General features: G+C 49.3%; 1 protein-coding gene across 2 annotated transcripts in view; it reads left to right on the forward strand.

Moving 5' to 3' along the window:
* The first annotated feature begins 1,200 nt into the window (after window positions 1-1,200).
* Window positions 1,201-16,656, forward strand: part of Bend4 (BEN domain containing 4) — a 31,035-nt gene continuing 15,579 nt past the window's right edge. For both annotated transcript variants that reach the window (XM_041671307.1, XM_041671308.1), the window contains exons 1-2: window positions 1,201-1,804; window positions 9,611-10,177. In XM_041671307.1, coding sequence (XP_041527241.1) covers window positions 1,300-1,804; window positions 9,611-10,177 — 1,072 coding nt within the window. In that variant the 5' untranslated portion in view covers window positions 1,201-1,299. The remainder of the gene's footprint in view (window positions 1,805-9,610; window positions 10,178-16,656) is intronic.

The raw sequence follows: 16,656 nt of genomic DNA on the forward strand, positions 1-16,656 counted from the left end.
TATTGAAGGATGCTTCCTTTGAGATAGTAAGGAATGACTGGCAGACGCCAGAACCCTTCCTTGTGTTTCAAGGACCTTATGGGGGTCCCCCTGCAAACTACTGGAGGGTCTTCCTTCATTCAAACAAGTATTGAGACCCGTGCTCCCCAGAACCCCTAGCTTGGTTGCGCCAGCTGGAATGAACAATGTAGAAAGTGAGATCCCAGGCCACCTTGGTCTTGCAAAGTATATGCATAAATAATAATAATGTTCAAAGCAATCATCAGCCCCGAGGGAAGCGTGAGGTCATTTTGTTCCCTTTAATTGCACCGTCTACCAGCTATTTTAAATTCTGAAGACTTGCCTGCATCCGTGCAACTCACTCACAAGCTCCTCTGCGTGAATTTGGATAATGCCCTTTAATCTTGCGGAGCCTCAGTTTTCAAATCTGTAGAATGGAGAGAAGTAATGGCGTCCCTCGGCTCTCTTCCAGCCCCCTATGGAGAACAAGTGAAAGGGTGTGCAAGCCCAGGGCCCTGAGCGCTTTCAGGTTCAGCCGCCAAACCTGGGACAGCAAGACCCTAAGGCAGGACAAGCCTCCCAGCAGCCCGTGTCAAGTCCTGCAAGACGTTCTTTTCCGAAGGTGGGGGGGGGGGTGTAGTATCCTTCTAGAAGAACTTACCGTCCACCCTTGCACTCCGGCGACCCCGCCCTAACTTCTAGGTACCACCCCCTTCGTGCACTTGGAGAGTTGGGAGGTCACGCAGGAGGGCGCCGGGAACTCATTTGCAAAGCTCGGACCCGGCCGGCAAGCACGGCCGCCTCTCGTCCACAGCAGAGAGACCCGGGAGCCCACCTTTTCCACCTGTCCCCAGCAGGACGCCCTCCAGGTTCTGTCCCCCACCCCATCCCCGTCCACACTCCACTCCCCGTCCCGCCACCGGGTCCCCAAGGGCCGCGGCCTCCCCTCCCTCCCCTCCCCCCACGACCCTGTCCGAGGCGCCGCTCGCGCGGGCCGCCCCGGCGCCAGGCCCCGCCCCGCCCCCATCATCATTAGCAGATATTACCCTAAACACTTGCTCCTTGCCTCCTTTCTCCCTCCAGGCATTGGCGAGGCGGGCTGTCAATCAGCGCTGGGCGGCAGCCCCCCGCGCGGGGGCTCGGAGATGCCAGGCTCGGCGACAGGCGGCGGCAGCGGCGGCGGCCACCACGGCGCAGACACACGCCTTCCCGCCGGCGCGCGCCGGGGTAGAGCGGGCGGCCGGGCGGCCGAGCCACCCCTGGATCCGCGCGCGGGGCGGGCAGGGCCTCCGGCTCGGCATGGAGCCCGAGATGCAGGCGGCGGAGGAGGGGCCCAGCGCGCCCCGCATCTACAAGCAGCGCGGCCCCTACAGCGTCCTCAAGACGTTCCCCAGCCGGCGGCCGGCGCTGGCCAAGCGCTACGACAGACCCACACTGCTGGAGCTGCCGCCCGCGCGGCCGTCCCCGCTGCCGCCGCCGCCGCCGCCGCCGCCCTTCGCGCCGCTCGCCGCCGTGCCCATCAGCAGCAGCGAGCCGCCGCCGCCGCCGTTCCCGACGCAGCCGTCCTACCCGGCCGGGGCAGGCCGGGCCCCCGCCGCCGCCGCCGCCTCGTCGTCGTCGCCGTCCTGCACGCCCGCCGCGCCCCCCAGTCACCCGAGGACTCCGGCGCCGCCGCCGCCCACGGCCCCCGCCGCCTCGTCGTCGTCGTCCTTCGCCGCCGTCGTCAGGTACGGCCCGGGCCCGGCCAGCGGCGCGGGCAGCGGCAGCGCGGGTAGCGACGGCGTCAGCTTGGAGCTCAGTGCAGGTACCGACTCCCCGGCTGCAACTTTGCGGTGGCCTGGGGACTGGGGGGATCGGAGCGGGGCGGAGGGTGGGGGCATCCCGGGAGGCCGTGCACGCGGGGCCCGGTGGGCCTCGGGAGCGTGCTGCGCTCGGGCAGTAGTAACTTCTGGAAGATTCCCGGCGCCGCCGCGGCCCGGGCTTCCGACGGCGCGCGCGCCTAACAGGTGGCTCCGGGGCGCGGGCTCCCGGCGGGCTAGAAGCTGGGCCGGCTACGGGAGGACGGAGTGGGGGGAGGGAGTGCAGGGATTGCAGGCCCTGGGCGGGGTACCGAGGAGGGGACAGTCCCCGGGACAGCGGCCTAAGGTCACTCCAGGAGACGCCCATTTTATTCCCCGCCACTTCACTTTTTCCTCACGCCACACTTCCCTTTCCCGCCCGCCGCCAGCTCGCCCTTCTAGGAGCTTCTGTGCCTCGGGAGGGCCGGTCCTTCACCCCTTGAAGGCCCCCCCACCTCCGGCGGTCCGGGGCCACTTGGGCTCCTCCGGGGGTCTCTGCGTTTCTTTTTCTCAGTGCGCTCCAGTTTTGATGGCGCGCACCCCTCACTTTATCCCTGGCGCAGACACGTAGGTCTTCCAACCCGAGTCAACCGTGGACCTGGTGCTGAACTGGGTTGGGAGGGGGTGAAGTTTTTTTTTTTTGGAGGGGCGGAGGAATCACTCCTCCGGACGTGGGTTCGAGGGCATCCTCGGCGCAGAGTTACAATCCCCACCCACCTGGTCCGTGGTTTGTCGCGTGGGGATCGCCCACCGCAAAGATCGAGATTGCTATCTCACCGGGGAGCGGGAGAGCTCTGAGCAAGGCCTGCACCCTCTGCCCCCAGAGGAAGGACACGCAGCCACGTTTATGGTTCATCAGAGATAAAGTCCCTGCTCAGGCCTCTCAGGGCACTTAAGAGCCTCCCAGCTTCCTAATGTCAGCGAATCTAAGACTCGTGTGTGTGTGTGTGTGTGTGTGTGTGTGTGTGTGTTTTCCTAGTGACAGTAGACGGGCATTGTCTCTGAAGGAGTTATAGATGCTCATGCTAAGAGCCCTGCCATTTGTCAATATTTTGACATGTGAAGGATTGGTTTGGAGAAAGAAAATCTAATTACAGGTTATAGTGAAGACTTGTACCTGCCATGTCCTCCAATGCCTTGGAGATGTTAGAGATTCTGTGTTGGGGTTCTTACATGCCTTCCTTACTGTTTGTGAGGTGATTTTTTTACCCCACTGCCCTTACCCTTATATCTCACTGTTTTTATATTCATTGTTAGGCCCTCCCCAGCTTTCGTGTCCTGTTTGGTTTTCGTTTTCGAATCAGCGGCTTGCCTTACCTCAGACGGCTCTCTCTCATGCCTGTCTTCTCTATACTGCCTGAGTGTGCCCGTTACCCCAGCTCATCGTTTCCTCTATGTTGTTTTTCGGCAGTTTGGGTCCTTTCCCCACTGCCCACAGTTGACCTCTTGTATAATGTTGGTTCCAACCTCATCTTCGGGGTTGAAGCCTTTATCTGCCTGGTCCAGCCCTTGGAGGAGCACTTTCTTCAGACATCTGTGCTCCAGTCTCTGCTTCCTCTAGAACCTCATCCATCTGCTCCTTCCTTACCATTTTCATCCACTTATTGCTCTTCCCCGCCATGATCTCTGTATGCTCTCTTTCAGCCTCCGTCTCTTATCCTCCTTTCCATGGCCGCTTTTGTTCTGGAAGTTTCTCTGTCATCTTCATTTGGAGTTTTTTGGTTTTAGTTTTTTTTCCTCCCCTCAGTATTTTTTTTTCTAGTATCCTATTTTAAGTTTGTCTCTATCACAAGTTAGAGGCCATTGTCACTGAATCTAAAGATAGGAAGGGGCTTTTTTTTCTTCTTTCAAACTTTCCCATATTACCAGTTTTCTCAAGGCTGTTCTGGTCAGGGTTTTGAGGGGGGGGGTTGTTTTTTTTTGTTTGTTTGTTTGTTAGTGCGGACTCCAGGGTAAGGTCACTAGGATGGTAAGTCACTGGGTGCCTACCTAGAGGTATGGGAAAGCTGAGAACTGGATGGTAGGTTTCTTCGGTGTCCCAGAGAACGTTCTGGATGCAGAGGGGGAGCCATAGAATTAAGGTAATAGTCATCACAAGTGGACAGACCATCTCTCAACGGGCACAGTGACGTGTGTGGCCATCAGAGGGACAGCCACATGGAGAGCCGATTGGTTCTTTGAGGGGCTAATGGTGCCACTTGGAGCCAATGAGCGCGTGTGCTCACCAGGGCCTTCTAAACACATGGGGCGGGGCGGGTGGGGCTTTGCCTGTTGCTCTCACAGCTTTGTGGCTGTGGTGAGTGTTCAGGGCCACCTTTTCAGCTGAAAAATGTCAAACCACGGTGTTGCTGAGTGAGCTCAGGGTGGAAGAGGTAAAGGCGGTGAAAAGATGGAAGATTGAAGTGAATCTTATTTGCCATTAGATGCTACAAGCCATTGAGAAAAGAAATACGTGATTAAAAATAGATTTCTCGAAATTCTTATAAAATCTCGTGAAGAGTATAATTTTCCTTAAAAGGGGTAATACACCATGGTTTTAAAAGCATATTTTTCCTCTGTGGGAGGCTTAGAGTTAAAAACCCACGTAGATCTTGATATGCAGCCTAAATTTGGCATCAGGAAATGGGAAATTGCATCTTTAAGCAGAGTACAATCAAAAATGAATTACAATAAATCCTATATAATTGCATAGGTCATTCTCTTTAATGAGATTTTATTAACCTGACTGTCAAGCTTTTGAGTCAGGCAGATATTTTATCTTCTTCAACTGATAAAAGTGTCAGCCATAAACCACCATATAAATATTCATAAATCTACACATCTGTGGCAGCCTATCAGCATCATTCTTTTGGACATTAAAAGCATTCTAATTACTTTCTGTCTAGCAGAGCTGAAATGCCGCCTGTTATAGTATGTGCTTGGCAGGCATGATTGCTTTTGTTTGCCATCACAAATAGCAGCATCCTATTTTATATACCGATGGTCCAGAAAATATTCAGGGATTGACTGAGCAGGATGAATATTAGGAAGCGCCACCTGCTTTTGATAGCACCGAGTATATTAACTCATCTGTTAATTTTTGACACATCATTGATTTATTTATTTAGAAAAATTGCATCCTGTTTTGCTGTGTTGACGTTTGCCATTATGGAAAAAAAAATTGGCAGGCATTTTTTTTTTAAGGCATCCTTCATTGATTTAAGACGAGGGTGCTGTTTTCCAAGACGCTTTAATTTTCTAACTTCTGTCTCCTGTACCATACCATGTAGGCCTCTTAAAAAAGAAGTTAATCTTTTAAGGGGAGCCTCTATTTTGAGCTCGTTGGAAGTCCTTTGGTAGATGTAATGGGTGGGTAACATAATAGGTCACTAAAAATTTCCTGCTACATCTTTAATATTAACATATTTTACCCTTGACTGAGCTAAAATCAAAAGGTTGCCACTAATTTTCAGTGCTGTGATCTCCCTCCCAGAGACGGAATTCTCTTGAGGGGTGGGCTGGGATGGGCACATGCTGAACACATCTTGCCCTATACAGAAGGCCATCAGAGTAGAGAAGAGGCAACGTTTGAGTGCCTGCTTCCCATCCTGTCTCAGTCACCTATCAAATTGAGGATGGGTTAAAACCACATAGGTGCAGAAGAATTTCAGGAAATGAAAATCTTAATTAAAAAAAAATAGTAATAGCCCTGAGTTTAGATTTGAGAAGCAGGGTGGGCACAATATAGAGCACGGTTTCATCTCTCGGCAGCGCACAATAAAGCATGCTAAGTTAGTGGTCATTCAGAGGGCTTTGAAACTGTGATTTATTAACTTGTGGGGAAGTCCCTTTGTAGACTGCAGAGTTCTGTATTTCTCTGCTATCCCCTGTGTGGGGGGCACTCTATGACAAGAGGCTTAAAAAAAAAGTTAAGAAAAATCCATGTTTATGTTTTGCTTAGTTAAGACAGTCGTATTCATAGGAAACAGAACATTTCTTAGCAGAAAGGGGCTTGCACAGTTCCTGCATTTCTGACTGTAGTCTGTCCAGAAAGCTAAAGTATTGCTGATTGTGGCGCATATAAAATGGAAGAGTTGCACCCCCCCCCAGTGCAGTGGGGATATTTTTATCACACTCTTTTGTATTTTGGTGTTAAATATACTGCCCAGATATTTCAAGGTTTTTGAAAAGAGGGAAAATTCAACCTTACACATTTACAGTTGCCGTTCTTCTATAGATCAGCTCTGAGAGCAAATTCAGAGATATGCCTTTTCAAGTCAGGCAAGAACTGTTCGGTGATCATTGCAATTCTCTGATGTTCTGAGTGCACTTTAATAGATTATCTTTATAATGTAGTATATTACATAATGATTTTTTTCTCAGCATGTTATAAGTTTATCCTTCAATTAAGAAAACAAATCACGCTTGTCCCTAAGTCAGATTTTTTTCCTCTTGAAATCCATGCTGTAATGTGATTCATCAATATGATTAAAGCTGCTTGGTGTTTGGTAGCACACTGAATAAATGTCTTTGAGCAGCTCTTTCTGCACTGTTCCATTTAAAAAGCCTTTCCTTCTGCGGACATCCCTTTTGTCAAGGTTATGTTAGGGGTGCGTGGGCTGTAAGTCGGTGGGCCTACATGATTAAAATGCGCACAGTAAATACAACTTAAGGTCTTGTGTGGATTATAGGATTAAATTGATGGCAGCTGCTCCTGTGCTAGAATGGAGCATTCCCTGTCAATACCATCCTTTGATTTTACTAATGAAAGAACAAAATAATGAAGTAAAATAACAAGAGTGGAACACCTCTCTACTTGTGTGGTTCAGCCGTTCACCTCCTAGTGTGGTGTAGGTCAGTAAAGAAATGGCACCCGGGGATCTGTAGGACCTAGGTACAGATCACGACTCCGCACCCTCATCAGTGACCAGGTTTGTGTTCAGGGTTTTAAACTGACCCGTGGTGTTCCGTCAACTCTCTTGTATCTTCGCTGAGACGGTCCACACTTCTGAGCTCTGTCACCACGGTGTGTAACTCAGGTGTGAGAGGGAACCTTCCGGAGAGGTTTGTGGAAGGATTTCTGGGTCTTGACCTTGTCACAGGAGAATCTAAGGAAGGGGAGGGTAGTGCTACCCTCTGTAACAGGAAGTAGACTGGAGAGATGGTTCATTGGGTGGCAAGTGGGAGGACCTCAGTTCAGATCTGTAGAACCCAGGGAAAGGCAAGTGCTGTAACACACCTGTAATCCCAGCACCCCTCTATAACAAGATAAACAGCAACAGGAGAAGTTCCAGGTGGTGTTGGGTGAGGCTGGGATATGCAGCAGTGATGTGTTCAAACAGGTTAAAAGTGCTGGCACCTGAGATAGCCTCTGACCTTTGGGGGGGCAGAGGTCAATGTTGGGTGTCTCCAGTTGTCCCCTCCTGTTTTTATGTTTTGAGAACTCACGGGTGTGTACAAATATGATCACATCTACCCCCATTACCTCCTCCCAGCTCCTGCCTATATCCTGATCCCATGTGTATCTCCCCACTAAATGTCTTCTCTTTTCTAATAACCCACTAAGTCCAGTATCACAGTCCATATGTGCATGGCGGTACGGTAGCTCACTGGAGAATGGGCAGTGTACTAGTGTCCACCCCCCAAAACTATCCTCTGTCGGCTATCAACTGCCGACAGCTCCTCAGTTAAGGATGGGGCTTTTGAGTCAGGCAGTTCCTTATAAGACAGCCACCCCATTTTCTAGAGTCAGGGCCCCTCACCTGGCACTGACTGTTTGGTTAATACTGGTTGGTCATTAAGTTCCAGATATCTTCTGTCTGTGTGCCCCTGGGGCTGGGGTTGTAGGCGTGTGCTGTCCCACTGGCTTTTTACGTAAGTGCTCGAAGTGGAACCCAGCTCCTCGTGCTTGTGCAGCAAGCCCTCAGTCATGAGCTGGCGCACGGTCTCACTGATTAGACCTTAGGCGAGGCTGGCTGGCAGGCCAGGGAGCCCCGGGGCAACCCTGTGTCTCAGTCTCCCAGTGCTGGGATTACAAGCATATACCCCCAACATCCATCTTTTTATATGGGTGCTGGAGATGGAGCCTGGGTCCTTGTGTTTGCACGACAACCCCTTCACCTACTGCTCTGTGTGATGGGTGGGTAGATATCGAGCCATTCTTCAGTGGATATATTTGAAGCACTAAGAGCCTGACTCTCCAGTCCAGTGTAGTCTGTAATCCTCTCCTGGACAGAAAAGTTTTAGCCCAGAATTCCCCCAGAATGGTAGCATTGTTCAGACTTGGGGGATGGGATACTTCATGTGTCTTCCAATTAAGTGACACAGGACATGTGGACCACCCTTTCCCAGTACCTACTTACTTCATAAAAATGTGCTAAGAAGAAAAGAACATGGTAGAACATTGGCTATTGGACAGAAGTCTGTCTGTCGTCCATGTCTCATGTTGTCTCCCCTCCCTTCCACTGCCCTATTTTTCCTGAGGAGAGACCTCACTGTGCAACCAAGGCTGATCTCCCACTCCTGGGATTAAATGATCCTCCTGTCCGGCCTCCCAAGTAGTTGGGGCAGCATCTGTGTCACAGCTCATGGACAACACAGAATTGTGTTTTCATTCACCATACATGGTGAGTTTCTTGAGGCTTTCAACTACACCCGTTGTCTCTACCCCAAAGAAGACCTCAAGCATCTCACTATTTTTCACTTAAAAAAACCTTATTTTTCTTTCCCTGACCAAATTAAACAAAAATATGTAGACAGTGTCTTCAGAGAAAGTCAGTAACAAGCTACATTTTTATAAGAATTTCTAGCCCCTGAATAATTCTCCAGTCAGTGTTTTGTGACCATTCATCTGGGTAAGGGGAAGAAGAAATCTGAAGGATCCTCTTCCTGCTGAATAAGGCCTGACCAGTGTCACTCCGTACTAGTGAGATCTGTCTCTGTGGTGACAAGCAGGAGGGAGCCACCTGTTTCCCCATGTGACTATGCATTGGACAACATTATAATGTCTTCAAGATTTGGGAGAGATTTTTCCTTTGTCTCTAGCAAAGTGGTTGGTTTCTCTTCACTTTTTACTTTCCGCTGCTTGACAGTGTGCCTAGATCAGGTATGGGGCTTCATGGCACCCACACTTTCTGTCCCTGTAGGGGACATGGCGGTCCAGTGTAAATGGCTCTGAGAAGAGGGAGTCCCTTTTCAGATGGTGCTGCCCCCATCACTCTAAACCCTGGCCTTGACCAGAACTCTGGATTAGGAAGACGGGAGTGCTGGTGTCGGGTGACAGTGTGTGTCACTCTCATCCTCTGCTGTACAGCCCTCTGCGTTACCTTAGGTTTCTAGGGAGCTCTTCACAGGGACTAATCTCTCCTCTCCAGCTTGCATCCGTGAGCTGTGTGGTTGTAGAAGGGATTGTATCAGCTGATGAATAGCAAGGGCAGGAGGGCACTCCAGAAATAGCAGTAATGATTGCAGGAAGGCCTCGTATCAATGAGGAACCGAGTCTGCAGTGGCTGGCTCAATTCATTAGAGTGAGGATATTAATGAAGCCAAAGGTGTGAGCTCAGCCCTGTGCAGGCCAGAGAGGGACATCTCCATGGGTTCCCGGCCTTTTCTCAGAGTTAGGGGTTGGAGTGGCCTGGGGACCTACTGGTCACAGAACAATAGGGAGCTGTGTGTCCTTTCTGTGGTGGGTTTACTGGGCCTTTTGTGTGGGAAGGTTAAGCCGGAAATGGAGGGCCTTGCTTCTTCCATGCCTGGCTGTGGGTCACTGATGTCTCTTTCTCGTTTCATTCCAGAGAGCCGGATGATCTTGGATGCCTTTGCCCAGCAGTGCAGTCGTGTTCTTAGTCTCTTAAATTGTGGAGGAAAACTTCTGGACTCCAGCCATTCTCAGTCCATGATTTCTTGCGTCAAGCAGGAAGGCTCTAGTTATAACGAAAGACAGGACCAGTGTCACATTGCAAAGGGGGTCCAGAGCCAGACCCCTGACAACATAGACATAGAAATGCAATATATGCAAAGAAAACAACAAACTTCTGCCTTTTTGAGAGTGTTCACTGACTCGCTCCAAAATTACCTGCTCTCGGGGAGCTTCCCAACTCCGAACACCTCAGCAGTCAGTGAGTATGGCCACCTGGCTGATGTGGACCCTCTCTCAACCTCCCCGGTGCATACATTAGGTGGCTGGACCTCCCCGGCAACGTCTGAGTCCCACGGTCACCCATCCTCCTCAACGCTGCCGGAGGAGGAAGAAGAGGAGGAAGAGGAAGGCTACTGTCCTCGATGCCAGGAGCTGGAGCAGGAGGTTATCTCATTGCAGCAAGAAAACGAAGAGCTCAGAAGGAAGTTAGAAAGCATTCCAGGTATGCAGCCACACTTGGAGCAGACAACAGCAGCTCAGATCCGTGGTTGTCTTGACTGCCCGTGTGTGTGTGTGTGTGTGTGTGTGTGTGTGTGTGTGCGCGCGCGCGCGCAGCTTCAGTGAAGGGGATTGGGCCAGGATGTTGAAAAGTTGGAAAAGCAAGGTGTGTAAAATGTCCTTGGGTTACCCAGTCCAGGCAGAAATTCCAGGACCAGCGCTAACCTGACCTGTCTGTGTTAGCTGCACGTTCTTAGGTCAAGCCCTGAGCCTACGGATGTCTCTATCGGTACATAAGTAATTCCTCGGCATGCAGTGCCGTGGCCTTGCTGTGCATCAACTGTTGGGAATCCGAGAGTCCTTGGAAAATGGTCTGCATTTAACATGACCTGTGTGTCCCCTGGTGCAGATGTGAATGAAACCATCTTTGCGTGAGCAGGACTCAGTCCTGAGGAAAGGACGGGTCTTTTCTGTCCAGCCCTTTCTCTGGCCTCGCTTGAGAACTACGTTTCAGCTAGCTGTCTCTTCAGTGTCCAACCTCCTCCTCCCAAAGTTCATTTAGAAATTGTAAACTAATAGGTCAAAGATAAACCATTAGTTAAACTGTTTGTGCCCCTGGTGTGAGGCAGTCCCTAACTCTTAAACACCTTCCACTTTCTTAGCAGTAGACTTGGAGTTTTCTTAGGACAAGACCTCTGAATTTTTGTTGTTACTGCTATTTCATCTGCTATTAAGGAAAGTTCACATGGACTGTAGAGATGACTCTACACTGGCTGCTCTTCCAGAGGACTTGAGTTCAGTTCCCAGTGCCTATATAATAGCTGTCAGTTGTCTGTAACTCCAGCTCCAAGGGATCTAACACCCTCACACAGATATACATGCAGGCAAACCAATACATGAAATAAAAATAAATCATTTAAAAGGTCTTTTTAAAAAGGAAAAGCACTAATTTCACTGTATCTTTGTACTCATCCCTGTGTGAGCGGGATTGACAGCAGGATTATTAGCTAGAACAAGACCTGTTTTCATCACTGGCCCCTCAAAGACGATAAAGGCAGGGCCACATCCCCACAATCATCACATTTATGTTAACTCTGTCCTTAAATAGAAACTGTTCTGTTTAAGCCTGGCTGTGTGTGTGTGCACGCGCGCGCACCATTTTATTGGTAGCTCAAGTAGAAATGGGGAAATGATTTTTTAAAAAGGCCCCATCTGCTCATTAGGGCACATAGGACGGAAAATCAGAAACGGGTGTTATGATTTGTCTGACCAGAGCCACGTATGGTGATCCATACCTGTATTACCAGATCTTGAGAGGCGGAGCCAGGAGAATCAGGAGTTCAGGGTCATCCTTGGCTACAGGAATTTGAGGCCAGCATGAGCTACACAAAACCTGTCTCAAAAACAAACACATACTCACATGCATAGAGTTGCCAAATTAAAAATCCCTTCCCATGTTTCATTCAGAGGTTGGGCTCAGAACATCATAGAATCTGACTCTGTGTGTGTCTCAAAAGGACAGACAAGAAGTAAATCTGTGTGATGTGCTTCAGACAGGCTGTCAGGCCTTCGGGACACCCTAGGAGAATCTAGAAAGCTGATTAGACCATACTGTTTCTTGTCTGCCCACACCAGGGAGAGATTTTACATTCTGCCAGCCCTGCAGATATGGCCCATTCAGTGTAAGTTTACCTCCCGCATTTATCTTATTCCCGTTCCTCCTCAGGGCAGGGAGAGAGATAGGCAGCTGCAGAGATTGACATCAGCCACTCAGAACTGTAGCCGGCAGCTTCTGTTTTACTAGCCGCTCTTAGCAGCGGCCCTCCTTGGCCTCTTCCTGTGTAACACTTTCCAGAGTGGAGGAAGAGGTGACACAAATGTCCAGAATATTGCTAATTCCGAGTCCTAAATGTGTGGAAGTATTCTTGACATATCATATATTTGGGGTTCAGCCAGGCCAGGTGCTGGTGTCAGGGATAACTCACAGGTGGCCTGATCTAGTCATTGAACTTCCCAGAAAGGTGAAAATGCTGTACTCTCTTGAGCACTCTTGATCAGATCTTGAATGACACGGATTGAAGTTGTCTAATGATAGTAGAGTTACTGTGGATACCCCGGGCTTATTGAGGAATTTTCCGTGAACCTTGGACCGACAGCCATTTCACACAGGACTGTGGTTACATTAAACATGTCTGGAGGGCTGGGCATGACGGCACACATCAGCACCAGCCCTGCAACAGAAGCAGGAGGATCAGGTGTTCAGGGCCGTCTTCAACTACATAGCAAGTTTGAAGCTATCATGATCTACGTGAGACCCCGTCTTCATTATGTCTGGAAACCCAGCAATACATATGAAGAATCAAGAGATGAAATATGCACAGATGGAAACAGTGTAAAATGGAAAACACCCAAGCTAATTAGTGATTACCTGTCAAATATGGTCACTGTCGAGGGAAAGAGATTGAAGGTGTCACCTGAAGATGGACATTTGGCCAAAGGACAAAGGGAAGCACGATCCTCTTGCCTTTCTCCGAGCCTCCTTTGGGTGAACAAGTCGGAGGATCATTCAAGAATCCATTCTTGACTCTCTGTGACTGAAGTTTTAGGAAAAATTGCCCCTAGACACCCACAGTAAGGTAAAGGCTGTAACTGTATTTGTCCCTGCTCTCTAACGGGTCCAAGGCACCCCACTGTCCTAGAGACAGGGCATTCCCATAGGAAGACCTGGGGCTGTCTTGTAGTGTCTACCCTATTTGATAGTCAGTTTGTGGCAGCCGGACATCCAGGACAGACAGGTACACAGGAGAAGGCAGCGTCCAGAAGTCAGGAGAGAGAATTTAAGAAGATTGAGATCAGTTGATTAAGTGCTGCAGACCACCCAATGGGAATGAAGTGTCTTCGAGTTCTCCTAAAGGTACTGCCAGGAACATGAATGGAGGGTCCTGCTTCATTTTCTCCCCTGAAGTAAAGCCCTGGAGCACATGTGAACTAAAGGGGGCTAGCCCGTCAGCCACAAGGAAAATGCTTCACTTGGGTGGTCACAAGAGGAAGGGAAGGTGTTAGGGCTAACCTAAAGCAGGTTGGGGAGGGCCTTCTAGTGCTGTGTGTTGCTGGTGAAGGGTCTGCCAGCCTCAAGCTGATAGGCACTCTTACTCTCAGAGGTCAACAGTTCACCTCAAGGAAGTGACATTGGCACTTTTCCTTTTGTATCATTCTGCTAAAAAAACAGGCTAAAAAGAAGCAGCTAAAATAAATGAATAAATAAAGCCACTTGGACCAGGAGTATAGTTGTTGGGAGGTAATTAGAAAGCAGGAGGGGTCCCAGCACTCGGGAGGCAGAAGCAGGAGGATCTCTGAGTTTGAGACCAGCCTGGTCTACAGAGCTAGTTCCAGGACAGGCTCCGAAGCCACAGAGAAACTCTGTCTCGAAAAAAACAAAAAAACAAAACAAAAAAAAAAAAAGCAGGAGTGGGTGGAGTTTCTCGGGGGAGGGGGGTCAGGTGGGGTATCGTCTAGTGAGCTCCCAGTCACAGTAATTGAGAATACTCATATAAAAAGTCTATAGATATTAAAATAAGAAAACCTGTGGGGGGATTTGTTTGGTTGTTGTTTTTTTGTTTGTTGTTGTTGTGTGTGTGTGTGTGTGGTTTTAGGGTCTCCTGGTTTTCTGGTGTGTGTGTGTGTGTGTGTGTGTGTGTGTGTGTGTGTGTGGTTTTAGACAGGGTCTCCTGGTTTTCTGGTGTGTGTGGGTGTGGTTTTAGACAGGGTCTCCTGGTTTTCTGGTGTGTGTGTGTGTGGGTGTGGTTTTAGACAGGGTCTCCTGGTTTTCTGGTGTGTGTGTTTGTGTGTGTGTGGTTTTAGACAGGGTCTCCTGGTTTTCTGGCTGCCTACCTGTTCACTATGTAGTCACTGATAGCTTTGAACTCCGTCCTGCTGCTCCTGAAGTTCTAGGGGTGGTTACGGGGTTGTTTGCTCCTCCACCCAGTTGTGTGCGGTGCTTTAAATTAATGTATTTATTGACATGGTTCTCTCCCTGGCTGGCCACTTGCTCTATAGACCAGGTTGGCTTTGAACTCAGATTTGCCTACTTCTGACTCAGGTGTGCTGGGATTAAAAGGTATGCGCCACCCATGCCTAGTTTTCTATTTTTGTTCTCTGCATATTTGATTTTTTAAGACTACACACAAAGGCTAGATCAGATGGGCTGGAGAAATAACTCCGTCATGGGGAGCACTCACTGATCTTGCAGAAGACCCGGATGTGGTTCCCGGCACCCACATGGCAGCTCATAACCAAATGTAACTGCTGTTCCAGGGGATTGGACTCCCTGTTCTGGCCCTCATGGGCACCAGGAACACATGTGATACACACAATGAAGGCAGACACATACAAAATAAAAATTAAGAGCAGACTGTATCAGACATGACTAATACTCCACTTCCCTTGGCCTCTTTTTCTGTTGCCGTAAAGTCATGTCATTCCCATGTCGCAGTGAACACAGTGTGATCACGGGTGGAGATTTTATCTGCATCGTGAGGACAGTAGTCATCCTCACCAGCGGTAAACTAGGATTGCCTTTCTCCACACCCTCGTCAGACACATTTGGTATCGTCTGGCTTTGTGATGCCCATGCCAAGGGCTCTGAGATGGCCTGACGGTGGGTTCGAGTTCTGCTTTCCTTGTTAATGATCTCTGAGCACCTGTCATTGACTGCATTTTGGATATTTTTAAGTCTTTGGAGAAATATGTATTGTGTCCCCACCTGCCCATCCTCTTTGAAACAGTCTCACTCCTGATCCTCAACCTCCCAATTCCTGAGATCATATATGTATGTGTACTGCTGTGCCTGGCTCTTGCCTGTACTGTGTGGAAGGGGTGGGACGGAGAAGGGAGTGAGGGAGGGCCTCTCACTGGCCTGGAGTTCATATTTAGTCTAGGCTGGCCAGTGCACCAGCCCAGGGATCCTTCTTAGGATACCACATCTAGCCTTTCACATGGGTGCTAGAGCTGGAGCCAGGTCCTCGTGTCTGTAAGGAAAACATTTTATTGGCTGAGCTACCTTCCTCTGGTAGGAATTTTATAGTTTCTGCTCTTATATTTAGGTCTCCTCTGTAGTTTTTAATGTTTATGGTCTTATATGATTTAGTGGTTGATTTTTGTTTATGATAATAAGTTTTCAGTCTTAATTTCTTTTGCATGTGAAAATTCAGTTTCCGGGGCTGGAGAGATGGCTCAGAAGTTCTTGCAGAGGACCCAGGTTCAGTTCCCAGCACCCATGTTGGGGTAGCTCACAGCTGTCTGTAACTCCATTTCCCGGGGCCCAACCCCCTCCCGAGCTGCAGCGCTGGTACAGACATCACAGCGTGCTTGTCATTGTTCACCCAGATGCATACACATGCACAAAATAAAAGTAAATAAATCTTTGAAAAATACAAAAAAATTTAGTTTTTCCCAGTATTAATATTGCTAGTATTTTTATAAAAATCTCTACTTCTGCCAGGCATGATGGAACACACCTTTAATTCCAACCCTGGAGAAGCAGAGGCAGATGGACCTCTTTTAGTTCAAGGCCAGCCTGATCTACATAGAGAGATCCAGGCCAGCCCAGGCTTCATAGTGAGATCCTGTCTTTGTGTGAAAAAAAGAAAAACCTACTTTCATCTTTTTGAGACAAGGGCTTCGTATATATAGCCCTGAAATTTCTGATTTTTGCACCTTCCCTTGCCGATGGCCAGGTCTATAGGCACAGACCATTGCACCCGGCAGAAGTTCTATCATTTTGGTTTATTCTAACTGTGGGCCCCTCGTCAGCCATCCTTTTCATCTTACAGACAAGGAAGTTGGGGCACAGTTGGGAGAGCAGCTGTGGTGAAGATTTCATTGCCTAAGCTTTCTGACTCGGTGTCCAGCCTGCGGAGTCCTCACTGTTAGGGTAGCTGTACTGTCTGACCGCCATGTGATCCTGAATTAGCCAATGGGTTGGTTAGTGAGCATGGTGATGGCTTGACTTCTGGCAGAAACTCAGAGCTTAGGCCTCTGAGAGCCTTCAGCTAGCAAGTGTAGCCTTGTTTCTTCCATGCTCTGGGTGTCAGCACTTCAGCACTACAGTGGAAGGTCATTTTAAAAATGAATTCCCCAACAGAAATATAAGGAACATCCCTAAATAAATCGTGACAGAGACACTTGTTTCCAGCCTAAGAACTGAAGCAAGGCGATCGCGGCTGGGACATTTGTCAGACGACTCAGATTCCAAACTTCTTTGCGCAAGTCTGCAAATGGCTTGAAGAAGTTCCAGTTTAGGGAGTTCCCCACATAGCTTAGCAAGCACACAGACTTGTGAATACAGAATCCAGGAGGGAGTTGGGAGTCCCTGAGCTGCAGAGCTAAGCCCACTAGTTCCCTGTATCCTTAAACAGCACCGCCAGTGAGGAGCGCAGCCTAAGCTGCTGAGAGTGGCTGCAGCCATAGACTCCTGTTGCTCGC

This window comes from Microtus oregoni, unplaced genomic scaffold (assembly GCF_018167655.1).
Source record: "Microtus oregoni isolate MIOR12 unplaced genomic scaffold, Mior012 000021F_ref0000039, whole genome shotgun sequence".
Lineage (NCBI taxonomy): Eukaryota > Metazoa > Chordata > Mammalia > Rodentia > Cricetidae > Microtus > Microtus oregoni.